A 14,007-nucleotide genomic window follows, 5' to 3' on the forward strand; every position below is an offset into this window, starting at 1 on the left:
TTTATATTGTCGCTATTGCACAGAATAGAACAAAAATACAACCGAAGTCTAGTTTTATAGTAACTCACCAGTAGCGTAATGAGCCAACAACAACAATTGGAGGGGGCCAGACAAGGATTACATTTATTTTCCTTTCCTTTATTTATTTTATTTTTTTCATTGGTAGGGAGAATGGGGGGGGGGGATCCGTGACCCCTAGCACGCCCCTCCCCCATCTGTACGCCAGTGATGATCATACTTTCGTTTGGAACAAATTGAAAGAAAAAAGGTGCAAGGGTAGATAAGGCCCAAGATGTAAATAAAAATTATTGATAAAAATATTAATTATTATAATGCTGCTAAATATACAATAAATCAAGCGGTCATCAATGAAAATAAACAGCGTGAAAGAACAAAACGAGAAAGAGAGAGAGCCCGTGCGAATGTATGGTGTATAAGTTGCTGGAAAGCAGAAGAGATATTGTGTCCAGCATCCCCCCCCCCCCCAATTTCTCTCCCCGCTCAAGACCGGAGTGAAACCAATGATAATAATATATGAACAAAAATCCAGATTCACAATTTCAATGGGGAGTGTGTCATTCCCCTTCTCCGTTACAATATGTCAAGTGGCAGCGGCAGGGAGAACGATTTGTTTTGTTTTTTTAAGCAGAAAGCTGTGATGATAGGGGGAGAATAAAATAAATAAAACATTAACGAATAACAAGAAAAAAAACCCATCAAAACCAGGGGCGGATCCAGCTTTCGCCAATAGGGGGGGCCGAAAAATATTTTCATCAACATTTTTCTCGATTGGCCGCTATAATCTGATTTTTTTGTTGGTTTTTCAGGGGGTAGTCCTAACTAAAGACTGAAGTTTTAGTTTTTATTGTTACAAGATAAGGTATCTCATATTGTCTTTAAATATAATATGCGAGCGCGAAGCGCGAGCTCAAATTCTTTGATATTTTGTCCTTAGACCTGAAGATTCTGAGCAGTTTTTATAATCATGAACAAAGATATATAAGTATCCAACTGAACAATGCGAACGCGAAGCGCGAGCCGAAATTTCATTATAGTAACGTGAAAAGGGAATCAATTAGGACTGTTTTTTAGTGATTAATGAAGAGGATACAAGTATCACCAATTGAATGAGTGTGCGAAGCGCGAGCTCAAAATTTTTGATATTTCGACCTGAAAACTGGACAGTCTAAGCACGTTTTTATCTAATTAAAGAACAAGCTGTGTCTACAACAATTAAATGCGAGCGCGAAGCACGAGCTTAAATTTTTACCGACATGATAAAGGAGCATTTTGAGAAATTTTGGTAAGAATTTCCAAAGAGGATAGGTATATCACAAATCAAACATTGTGAGCGCGCAGCGCGAGCTGAAAATTTTTATACAGTGTGTAAATCAAACAAAATAATGAAAGCTTGATTTGCGAGCTAAAATATTGTGTGCAAATTGATTTCAGAACTGGATATGTTACATGTAAGTGCCATTTAATCCTCTTGAATGAGATTCATTACACAGGCACTGCGAGCGCAAAGCGCGAGTGAAAATTTTTATGTAAATTCTATTTTCCAATTCTTCCCCTCACCTTTTTCTTGTTTCCTTTCGGGTCGGGGCCAGCCGTTACGAGGCTGTAAATTACACATCATGGGTATAATACCGCTTTCTTACTTTACTTTCTCTTTTTCATCGTTATATCAAGTTAAAGAGTACCTGTACACTTTTTTCTGCAGGTTGCCAAAATATAGGGGGGGGGGGCCGGGGCCGGCTCGGCCCCCTCCTGGATCCGCGCCTGAAAACAATTTGTATCAGGATGAATTTCTTATCATTTCAAACATAGACCAACTTGGAGAAATAAGATGTTCATGCAATTGTCGTATAATCGGAGCAGATGTCGACGGAGCAAATATCGGCGGAGCAATTTTCGGCGGAGCAGATGTCGACGGAGCAATTATCGGCGGAGCAATTATCGGCGGAGCAGATGTCGACGGAGCAATTATCGGCGGAGCAATTATCGCGGAGCAATTGTCGTATAATCGGAGCAGAAGTCGGCGGAGCAATTATCGGCGGAGCAATTGTCGGCGGAGCAATTTTCGGCGGAGCAGATGTCGACGGAGCAAATGTCGGCGGAGCAAATATCGGTGGAGCAAATATCGGCGGAGCAGATGTCGGCGGAGCAGATATCGGCGGAGCAAGTGTCGACGGAGCAACTGTCGGCGGAGCAACTGTCCGGAGCAATTGTCGGCGGAGCAGATGTCGTATTTTGCGTAGCAATTGTCGGCGGAGCAGATGTCGGCGGAGCAATTGTCGGGTCACCTCTGAATATACAGTCTTGGTCCGCGATAGAAGAACCGGAAAAATATCAAATCTTGGGAACAACAGAGTTTAACAGAAATCACCAACTTTAATGCAATTATTTCAATTACGAAAATGCAGTGTGAAAAAGTAACATGTGGTACTATCCTGTAATACTGTCCTGTACTTGATACTGTCCTGTGATACTTTCCCGTAGTAATATTAGTCTGCAAGCATAGACTAATATTTGACACCTCACCCATACCATGTCTAGAATGAACCCTATAGACGCCAAACTCTCTGGCCCGTATTCTCAACTCGGGTTTAAATTAAACCCTGGTTTAAAGTTGTGGTTTAACTATGGAGAGCCAATTGGGGCACAATCCCTAACAGTACACATCCAATTTATTAACTCATATGACACCCACATTTTCTGGGAATGATGATTAGAATATTTTGATACATTTTTCTTCATTGTGAAAGCAAAAGGAAACAAAATAGTAAACATAAGAAATATTTTAGGCTCCCCATAATTTTAGCACAGACTTAGACCATGGTCTAAAGTTAAACCTGACTTAAGAATACAGGTCTCTGTGCCACAGTACACAGTGAATCTAGTCTCACTACTCCAGACTCTGCATTATGTACTATGGTCTATGCGGATTGCGAAAACGAATGGTCTGTGCCTGGAGACTATAGTAATGTCCCGTCATACTGCCTTGGGATACTTTCCTGTGGTACTGTCCTGCGATACTATCCTGTCGCAGTGTATGTGGCACTGTCCTGTGGTAGTGGTATAAGTATTTACTATCGTGTGGTATTTCTTTGGTACGTGACAATGGTACTTTCTGTGGTGGCATTCTGTAGTGCCCAAACTGCGTGCCTGTAATGTTCTGGAGTACTTTCTGCGGTAATTCCTATAGGAAATCGTGTTACTACATATTTCGTAAAACATTTCATGAAGTGTCACAACTGTCCTCTTTACTATTTTCTTTTTAAGCAGGTGTTATTCTTCTATTATTCCAAACGACTTAAAACAACCTTTCAAAGATTCGCTCGCTACGCTGGCTCGCAATATTAGATTTAGCTATATTTGAATATCTTTTCAGTCTCATATTCTTTCACCCTCTAAACACGCAATCTCCCAACTACTGAAACATTGATCATTCGCAATATACAGGGTCATCACTCAATGGTAGTTTGACAAATCATTGACGTTGTTCGGGCAAAGCCTTTTTTTATTGGCCTAAAGTGTAATAGAGATTTTTTTTTACATTTTAGGTCCCCGTTTAAAAACAAAAGCCATAAGTTTGGGGTGCCCTGAAATTTAAACCCAAAATAGGTCGATAGCTTTCAGGCGTTTACATTTTCATATATATTGTTTTGTACCCCCCCCCCCCCATTCCCCCTATCCCCTCTTTTCATTTGCATCCTTCCTCTCCTAGTCATTCATAATACTTTGGTTTATGTCCCAGATTCACTCTGACTACTTTTATTTCCAGCGGGGAATAGGTCTTACCAATGCTAGTACTGGCGTTTAGATATAAAACGAACAAAGTATTTATTTTGTACATTTCTTTGCAGATTGTGAAAGCATCAACCATGTTGCTGTTTCCATTGATAGCGATCTGCCTAATTTCACAAGGTACGGAAAAACGAATAAAGACGGCTTATACTTATAGTTAATGAAAGAGTCTACCTTTGTATTGCTGAGAGTGTTGGGATAAAGTATCATCAATTTTCTCACTTGACCTAAGTAATAGGAGGCACGAATAGAAAAGTCGAGACACAACATCTGTGACAGTCATTTCAAAAGTGTTAAATGCGCACGTTACATGGTATATTAAATACTGTGGGTGCTATGTCGGTTACCATGCCATTCAAATTCCTTACAACCTGTTAAAAAAAACTGAAAATCGATCCGTACAATAAATATTAACTTACTTTGTTGTTATTATTATGAATATAGAAATTTAATATAGTATATAATAATATATATAATATGCTAATACAGGCCACTGACCCAACCCCGGATCGACATTTTTTACGGTATAAGCGTGGTTTTCACGGGATACGTCAACAGTTTTTGAAGGACAGGACGCACATTTAGAAAAATGGCAAAGTTCAAATTCTGAGGATTTTCTCCAAATGTCTCGTGGAAAACGAGTCGGCGTAAAACAATGCTTGCTCCCTTTCACCAATAACACGAGACTAAACTGTAAATAACATGAACAATTCAAGAACCACATGCTAAATAATCTAGCGAACTTCGCGAACGTACACGAGACATTTGGCGAACTTTGGCGATCTGGCTAGGAATTTGCGGGGACTTTGGGTACCGTGACATCGCATTTGTCTTCAGAGATATCGCAACAAATTGCGCGTCAAAGAAAAAGAAGAGAAGGAAACAAAAACGTCCAGGAAAGCTTTTTTTTGTTAAATTTCCGACAAACTAACAACGACATCCTCAGGCGATTGGGGAAGCTACCTAGTCCTACGCAAACGATTGACGAACTCCTGCAGCCTCAGTACTTTGCGGGGAGTTTTAGTTTTTGTTTTTTTTTACATTCGCGTACATGTGGCCATGAAGAGGAAACGCGATCTGACGGGCTTGCTGTCTACATAGGTCATTATCACCCACCATCCGAAACATGAGAAAACACACATTTCTTTTTTCTCCCGCAATTCGGAAAATTCTGAAGAAGTCATATGCTCTGGATCCTTTAATGCATCACTGATTCTTCCCATGTAGTCCAGGATAGAAGGGGTCGAACCTTGTTTTTTTTTATATATACAATGTTTTTTGATGGTTTCTTGTCAATTCGAGGGTGCTGATTCCGAATCTGAATGATGCCACTCGTGTAACCTTGAGCATTTTCTGCAAATTGGCAAAATCCAATATGGCCGCCAGAACATTCAAATTACCCATGAAAATCATAAAATTGTCCACAAATTGGCTATAAAGTACATGCAATTGTGCTGCCGGAGTGAATTAATATATGAAAAAAAGATTTTTGTCAAAATATTTATTTTCTTGATATCAAAATGGCCGCCATCATAGACCCCTGTACAATATGAATGGGGAAAATTAATTTTTACAAAATTGAGCACTGAAATGCAAGTAATTATGATCTATGAGTGAAGCAATGTCTGAAAACATGATTGCTAACGATATATATCATTTGTTATGTCAGTTATGTGATAAATCCTGTATTTTGATATTCAAAATGGCCTCCAAAAGACATTGACTGTATTATGTACAATCGATCTGGGAAACCGATTTTCACAGGAGTCAGCACCATAACATGCATATAATTGTGATTTAAGAGTAAAATATTGTCTGAAAACATAATTTCTAACAAGATATATCATTCATTCTGCCAGGTAGGTGATAAATAATGTATTTTGAAAGTCAAAATGGCCGCTACAGGCCCTAACGGTAGGCCTATTATGTACTTTGTGAATGGGAACATATAATTTTAACAGAATTTGGCTTTGCTTGACTAAATGGTGTTGCATGTATGAGTGAAATATCGTCTGAAAATATGATTTCTAACCAAATAGATCATTTCTTATGTTATTTAGGTGATAAATGCTATATTTAAATTTCAAAATGGCTGCAATATGTTTCTTTGTGGGAATTATCTTTCCCCATTCAAATTTTACATATTAAGATAAGGGACTATGGCGGCCATTTTTCATTTTTAAAAGGCAGCATTTATCACCTTTATGACACAAGCTATGATATATTTCGCTAGAAATCATTGGGTTTAGACAATACTTAACACTTACATCAAAATTAAGCCATTTTCATAGTAAAAATTTTGTCAAATTGTCTGTTCCCAGTTACAATGTACATACTAATTTGGGCTATGGCAGCAAAAGTTGAATTTCAAAGTAAGGCCTTTATTACCTTCTCAACCATTATGTGATGTATTTAGTCAGAAATCATGTTCAAGACAAAATTTTACCTATACATCACATAGTTACGTGTGTTTTTGGTTCTCATTCTGGTGATTATTAGTTTCCCTATACGCATGTTACAGAATTTGTAGGGGCTTGTGCGGCCGTTCTGAAAGTCAAAATACAGTATTTATCACCTACATGGGAGAGGAAATCTTATATTTCCTTTAAAAAATCACGTTTTCAAACAATATTTTCCTTATACAACAGAATTATATGGATTTCATAGTCAGGCAAATCCTAATTCTTTCAAAAGTATTTGTCCCCATTTACATTGTACATAATACTGTAAGGGCCCATAGGGGCCATTTTGAATTTTACAATACAGCATTTATCTCATGCATGAAAAAGGAAATTATATGTTTCGCCTGAAAACATGTTTTTAGACAATATATCACTCGTAGATTACAATTACATTCAGTTTATTGTTTTTACTCTTGTGAAAATTAGTTTCTTCATTCGCTTTGTTCATAATACAGATAGGGCCTATGGCAGCCATTTTGAATGTCAACATGCAGCATAATTACCGAAATTGCAAGGGAAAATATATGTTTCGTTATAAATCCTTGTTGTCAGACAGTGTTACACCAATATTTCGCAGTTATTGGCATTTTAAAGTCAAGCAAATTCAAAGGTTGTGAAAATTATTTGTCCCCTTTTATATATTGTACACAGTATAAGGGGTCTATGACAGCCATTTTGAATATCATAATACAGCATTTATCACATTAGATAGTATACAAATGACATAGTTTTGTTAATAGTCATGTCTTCAGACAGTAGTCCACTCGCAGGTCACAATCACATGCAATAATAGTGCTCTTGTTTAAAAAAATATTTTTCCCCATTCATATTCCATAATAAAGTATACAGGGGTTATGGCGGCCATTTTGAATATCAATAAAATAAATATTTTGTCAAATATCGCTTTTCCAATTGGTATTTCACTTCTGCACAACAACTACATGCATTTTATAGCTAATGTGTGGGCAATTTTATGATTTTCATGGGTACTTTGCATATTTTGGCGGCCATAATGGATTTTGCCAATTTGCGGAAAATGCTCAAGGTTACAAGAGTGGCATCATTCAGATTCGGAATCAGCACCCTCGAATTGACAAGAAACCATCAAAAAACATTGTATATCTAAAAAAACAAGGTTCGACCCCTTGTCTATGGGGCCTATCCTGGACTAATGGATGCTTGGTAAAAAGTGTTCTTTCAAATTTCTGACATTTATCATTTCTTTAAATACTTTTTACCCCACCCTCCTTGATTTCATATTTGACCTAATCATTTAACAAGGCCAAGCATTCAACTGGATGGATTACGATGAAGTGATTGAAAAGTCAATTTTGTTCTTTGAGGCCCAGAGGTCGGGTGCTCTACCAGAAGACAACAGGATCGATTGGCGTGGTGATTCTGCTCTTTATGACGGAAAAGACGTAGGAATGGACTTGACAGGGGGATGGTACGACGGTAAGTATAAAACTGCATTATTGAACCCGTTCAATTGATGTTAATCTACCTACATATTTATTTGATATTTAATCATATGTACACGTAGGTGTAAGAAAAATCATACATTAAAACCCCGCGCTTAATATACAATCAATGGAGGTGCCGCCCGGGCAATAAGCTCACTCTGAGTATATAATTATGACCATACCTGTGACGGACGGACGACATTTTGGATCCCTAAGTCTCGCTTTCACCTCTGGGGGCGAGACAAGAACACTGTAAATCATTAGAATCATTAATTATATGTTACATACATTGAATTACTGTGATGTTGGGTTATTTGTTAAACTGCAGGGCACCTTTGGAAAGCATTTGCATAACTGAACAGGCCTACCCTGCAGTATAAAATAAAGAAAACAAATCCATAAATAAAATGACTGTGTGTTATAAATGACTAGATTATTATTGTAAGTAATACAAAGTTGAATTAGCCTATAATTTAATTTGTTTAGAAAAACTAAAATGGTTTTGAGAGAAAAGTTAATATAATAGTAGTATAATCATTGCTATATGAATGAATCGATTAACGAATTAGCATGATTAGTGTGTTATCATTCAAGTGGGCCTATCTAATCTTCTCAGAATGTTGCATTATGGCCAGATTTGAGTAGCTGGGGACTTGAGATTTAAAGGTTGCTAATTCATATGCCCTTTAAATGCAAAAAAAATCCTAATTTTCCAGACATTGTTTGTCTAATTGAAAGGCTTTTCTAAATTCTAAGTTGAAAAAAAAAAGTTGTCGCTTTTTTATTCGAATTCAAGAATGGAAAGTTGAAATTAAAATTTCAATTCGAAATTTTGACAGTCGACATATCATCTGTATTGCAGCCGGAGATCATGTCAAATTCGGTCTTCCAATGGCATCATCGGCCACTCTACTCGCTTGGGGTATCATCGAGTTTAAAGACGCATACATGGCAGCGGGCCAGTACGAAAATGCAAAGAAGCAGTTAAGATGGGCCACGGATTACTTCATCAAGTGTCACGTGTCTGCAAGTTACGAACTTTTCGTCCAGGTAGGGGATGGGCATGCTGATCATTCCTACTGGGGTCGTCCCGAAGACATGACCATGTATAGACCATCTATGAAGATCACACGTTCCAACCCTGGTTCGGACGTTGCAGGAGAAACTGCTGCTGCCCTGGCCGCTGCTTGTATTGTCTTCAGGGACAGTGGTAAGACGAAACCGACTATGTTACCATGGTTACTGCATGAGTCAAATGCATGTTTTTATTTTCAGTCAATCATTTCCTCTTGTTTTTTTACCCGTTTCTGTGTTGATTAATTGATTAATAATATCTTTGTTAAATTATTTTTTTTTATGATTGATATATCATTTTCATTAAAAAAAACAATTTGATTCTATAGATGAAAAGACAATATCACACTAAATGAAAACAATATAAAGCTTTAGAGTATCAAGTTTTAAAACTTAATGTTAATGGTTGGTTCTCGTTTTTATGGAATAGTCATTGCAGTCAAAACGGAATAAAATATTGTGAAAATAGTGATATGATATCCAAGTCCAGATAGAACATAATTTATGTTTGGATAACACTATTGAAGAATAACCTAAACCAGCAAATTGATTGAATTAAATGTGTCGGACAGGTAGCAAACTTCTAAATATATTATTCTCACAACACGCACCATGAATTCCAAAACGGCAGTTTGAAGTCTTTATCTTTGGCATCTTAAACAAATTTAAATTAAACTTACACGAAGGCCTTAACAGCATATCACTGGGTAGGTAATAAAACATTGGGTCTGAAAGCCGACAAAACCAAATTCACCGTCATTGGAAGCAAACATAAAAAACTTGGATTCTTATTTATTATGTTTATATGAAGAGGTCTCTTCAACCTATGATTATGATGATGGAGTATTTAATATTATAGAAATATATTGAAGTAGTTAGATCCTGCCAATTATGTATGCACAATTGTGCTTGCGGGCCTCAAATTGTTGAAAAGGGATACATCCATTTAGACCATTTTAGATAATAACATGTTTGATCCAATCTCTTCAGGTTTCGCAAGTTAAGAAAGCATGGGAACAGCCTTTTAACATCGGGGGTCATTATTTGACACGGAATTCAGTCTGTTACTATTTTTATTACTCCGTTCAGAGTAAAAATAGTAATAATAATAATAATATTAATGATAATAATAATAATAATATTAATGATAATAATAATAATAATATTAATGATAATAATAATAATAATATTAATAAAAGTAATAATGATAATAATGACCCAGTATAAGGTCAGGAAACATAGATTCTGTGTTATATTTTGACCCGGAACGGATGTTTATCCAGTGACGGGATTGAGATAATTTTGATATTAGCATTTTTTATTTCAGCATTTGGCCTACTTTTCATCATTTTGGGTTGGTTTTCTCTCAACTGTTTGCAACTCTAATGGTTTTTTTCTTAATCACTTTAATAAATTTGTTTACAAACGTTTCCGTAACTTGCCATTATCTTAATTGTTTTCCTCAACAATATATTTTGCAAATGTTTCTCCTAGACTATTCATATTCGGAGACTCTACGGGTGAGAGCACAAGAGTTATTTGAGCTCGCCGACTCTTATCTTGGTATTTACTCCAACTCCGTTCCTGAAGCTAATGATTTCTACCGGTAATTGAAAAATACATCTATATTTCAATTCTTATTACCCCCCCCCCCTCCTTGTACAGGGCTCCAGGAACGATTTTTTTTGCTGGGGGTGCTGATCAGGGGCGTCGATCAGATTGGTGGGCAAAATCATGAATCAACTTTCTAAAGGCGCTCGATCACACTAACAAACTCTCACACACGCACACATAAACACACATATTATATATTTAGGGTCGGATCCAGCTTTCGCCAATAGGGGGCCCCGAAAATTCTTTACCCATATTTTCCCCGATCGGCGGCTCAAAGGTTTTGTTTCTTTCTTTGAAGGGTAGTCCCAACGCTCACTTTTTAGCTTTACTCTTATAAAACAACATAAATATGTAATAATCTTATGGGCCCTATTTAAATAGTGCGAGCGCGAAGTGCGAGCCATTTTTTTAATGCATTTTGTCCTGAAAATTGAACATTCTAGGCAATGTTTAAGATCTTGAGCAAGATGCGTATGTAGCTAGACAATCCCGACCTTTCTTTGGAAGAACGCGAACGCTTATTTACGACATTAGTTGATTTTGGAAGAGACTTTTGGGCCCGTCGTCATGGTCTTAAAACTCTGTCCTGCCATGCAAATTGTGTGACATGAGATTTTTTTTCGTTTCGCATCTGGAACGGAAACATTCAATTTGCGTTTCGTGTGCAAAATTCTGGTTGCTACTATGGTAACGGCGATATTTCCGATTTAGGACGACTTTCCAAATCCACATTTGGTTCCTCCCAGAGCTCGAGAGGCCGCCCGGGGGGCCCACTTTCATTGAAGAGTGGATACCAGGCGCAACAACGCGTAAAAGGGAAACAGTGGGTAAGTACGTTACGTATAGGCCTATGTAACGTTATAAAGGTGTCAAAAACGATGATTAAAATACTGAAAAAAGGGATATATTTCCAATACTTGTAGGGTTTCACAAGCCAAATAATTGTTAAAAGATGCATTTTCATAATCTGGAAAAGACTTGCTTCCCTTGTTTAGGGTACTTTTCGAAACCCCATGGTCGTGCCTGGTATCCACTCATCAATGGAAGTGGTCCCCCCGGAATTTGAATCTAACCCCCCATTTCTGAGGAAAGTAAAACATAATACCCTTTACATCGTGTGCTAGAGGCGTATCGTTTGTGTAGAAGGAGGGAACAAAAGAAACAAAAGAAACCCGCATGTTCAAAACGTATTGCATACGCTGTGTACATATGCGAAATGGGTTCGGCTGGAGAGGTGATCTGACCCATGGAATCAATTGCCAGTCATCCACAAATAATCCACATTAAATGCAATATCGATTCGATGGACTGTAATGATCTATATCTAAGCCTTAATTTAGTAAGTTTTTCCTCACTCAATATGTACTCGATTTGTTTGAAAAACCACTTTCTTATCCATGTCATATTCTATTTTAGGTCCTGCATTTCGAATATCTCCAGCCATCAGTCGTAATACATGCATGTATGGCGCGCGGGTGTCGCGGGAAAGAGTTTTGCACACGAAAAGCAGATCTGTAGGGCCTGTGACCCCCCTGTAACACAAATCTTAGCATTGATTGTAGAGCAGTTTTCTACGTTTGATTCTATTGACTATAATGTACAATCAATCTTAAAAATCAAGTGTATGATTAAGCGTCAACGTTTGTGTTAGGGGACCCTAATATTAGCGTCCGTGATGATTGCGAAAGGTGGCTATTATTACTGCGAGCGCGAAGCACGAGCAGAAATATTTGATAATACGTTCTGGCCTGATATTCAAGGGACCTTTTAAGGACTGTTTGCAGCTAACCATTAAGACGATACATATTTCAACAATTAAATAATACGAGCGCGAAGCGCGATCTAAAAATATTTGACAATCTTACCGAAAATATGGACATTCTAAGCACATTTTTGTAATCATTAACGGAATAACGGGATAGGTATATAACTAAAACAAGATTTCAGACCTAAAGACGGGGCACTCTATTCATGTTTTGTGAATCATGAAGTGAATGTGTAATTAGGTATCTTCCTTCATTAATGATGAGAAGTGAGAAGTGCGAGCAGAACATTTTTGATATTCTGATCTGAAACTTGATAATTTAATTACGTTTTAAATAAAAACAAGCTGCGTATCTCAGTCAACATGCGTGTGCGTGTTTTAGATTCAGACCTAGAATCTGGGCATTTTAAATACATTTCTGTTATTATGAAAATCAATAATGCCAGATTATGTTGGTGGCTTAAACTTTTAACCACGAAATTTGTTGACATGAGCTCGCCCCTTGCCATAAAATTATGATTATACCATTATTACAAGGAGACATTGGTCAGTATTATTAGCTCTCATCCCACCCCCTACCTTCATTTGCTTCGGCAGTTCCTCAGGCTATAATGATGAGCTAGCTTATGCCGCTGCTTGGATCTATAGAGCTACTGGGTATAGTTTTTATCTCAACAAGGCTAGGGAATTCTACAGCTCCGGCACACCATGGGCACTATCCTGGGACGACAAAAACGCCGGTGTACAGGTAAAAATAAATAAATAAATGATTATAATAATAATTATCATAATAATGATAATAATAATAGTGATAATAACAAATATAATGAAGTTATAATAATAATAATAATAGTGATAATAATAAATATAATGAAGTAATAAAAATGATAATAATAATGATAATAATATTAATAATAATAATAAACAAAGGTGGATACATGCAGGAAGCTTTTCTCAGTACCTCCCCTGCATCCGTCCCCCTTTCTTTCTCCCCCTCCCCCCCCTCTCTCTCTCTCTCTTTCTCACTCTCTCTCTCTTCACAAACGCACACACATCAGACAAATATCATGTTTTAGTAAATTTTGCATACATACAACTATTTTTAAGCCCCATAGCATTAACAGCAAAGAAACAAATCAATTGGTACGTATTGCTGTTTAATGGAAACATATTTTCACGATGAATATGCAGTGTGTTTCGGATGAGAGGTGATCCATTATTGTAGGAGGGGGCATTGTTCGGTGCTCAATTGTTTTTTGCTGCTGCATGTGTCGGCGGCGGAACGGATGGGCGTAGGGCATGGCCACTCTAGGGATCCGTCGCCTTTTGTTTGAAACGTCCTGTAGGCCTATACTATTTTAAAAATTATACTATGTGTTTATGATATGCTTTGTATTACGTCAATTATAATAATTGTTGAAATTTTTATGAAAATTTATGCCCTATCGGAGGGAAATTAACAAAACTTGAAAAAAAATTAAGTGATCCCAAAACTTGCATGTAACCTACTGGAAGCATAATGTTGATTAGATTTTTGGAAAGGATTTAGCATAACATTTATTGATTAATCGCATAAATCATGATACAAGATATATGCAGTCAACAATGGAAGAAGGAGACAATGCATACTTGTAGTTTACGTGACAGACTATTAATTGTGTATCAATTAGGACGATGGTTAGCCTAGATCACTCAGGGGACCGGATCAGCCCCCCCGACCCCTCGCCATAGCATGATGTACATAATCACACACACTTGTTAAGCACAAATTTACCTTTATCGTTGTAATTGTTTGTCCTATCAAACACATTAAAGTTGT

General features: G+C 37.2%; 1 protein-coding gene across 2 annotated transcripts in view; it reads left to right on the forward strand.

Annotated features, from left to right (window-relative positions):
* LOC129279020 (endoglucanase E-4-like) overlaps positions 1–14,007 on the forward strand; it is a 31,629-nt gene that overhangs the window by 8,964 nt on the left and 8,658 nt on the right. For both annotated transcript variants that reach the window (XM_064094913.1, XM_064094912.1), the window contains exons 3-7: positions 3,870–3,930; positions 7,554–7,727; positions 8,598–8,945; positions 10,304–10,415; positions 12,786–12,936. In XM_064094913.1, coding sequence (XP_063950983.1) covers positions 3,888–3,930; positions 7,554–7,727; positions 8,598–8,945; positions 10,304–10,415; positions 12,786–12,936 — 828 coding nt within the window. In that variant the 5' untranslated portion in view covers positions 3,870–3,887. The remainder of the gene's footprint in view (positions 1–3,869; positions 3,931–7,553; positions 7,728–8,597; positions 8,946–10,303; positions 10,416–12,785; positions 12,937–14,007) is intronic.

This window comes from Lytechinus pictus, chromosome 2, assembly GCF_037042905.1.
Source record: "Lytechinus pictus isolate F3 Inbred chromosome 2, Lp3.0, whole genome shotgun sequence".
In the NCBI taxonomy this organism is placed as follows: Eukaryota; Metazoa; Echinodermata; class Echinoidea; order Temnopleuroida; family Toxopneustidae; genus Lytechinus; species Lytechinus pictus.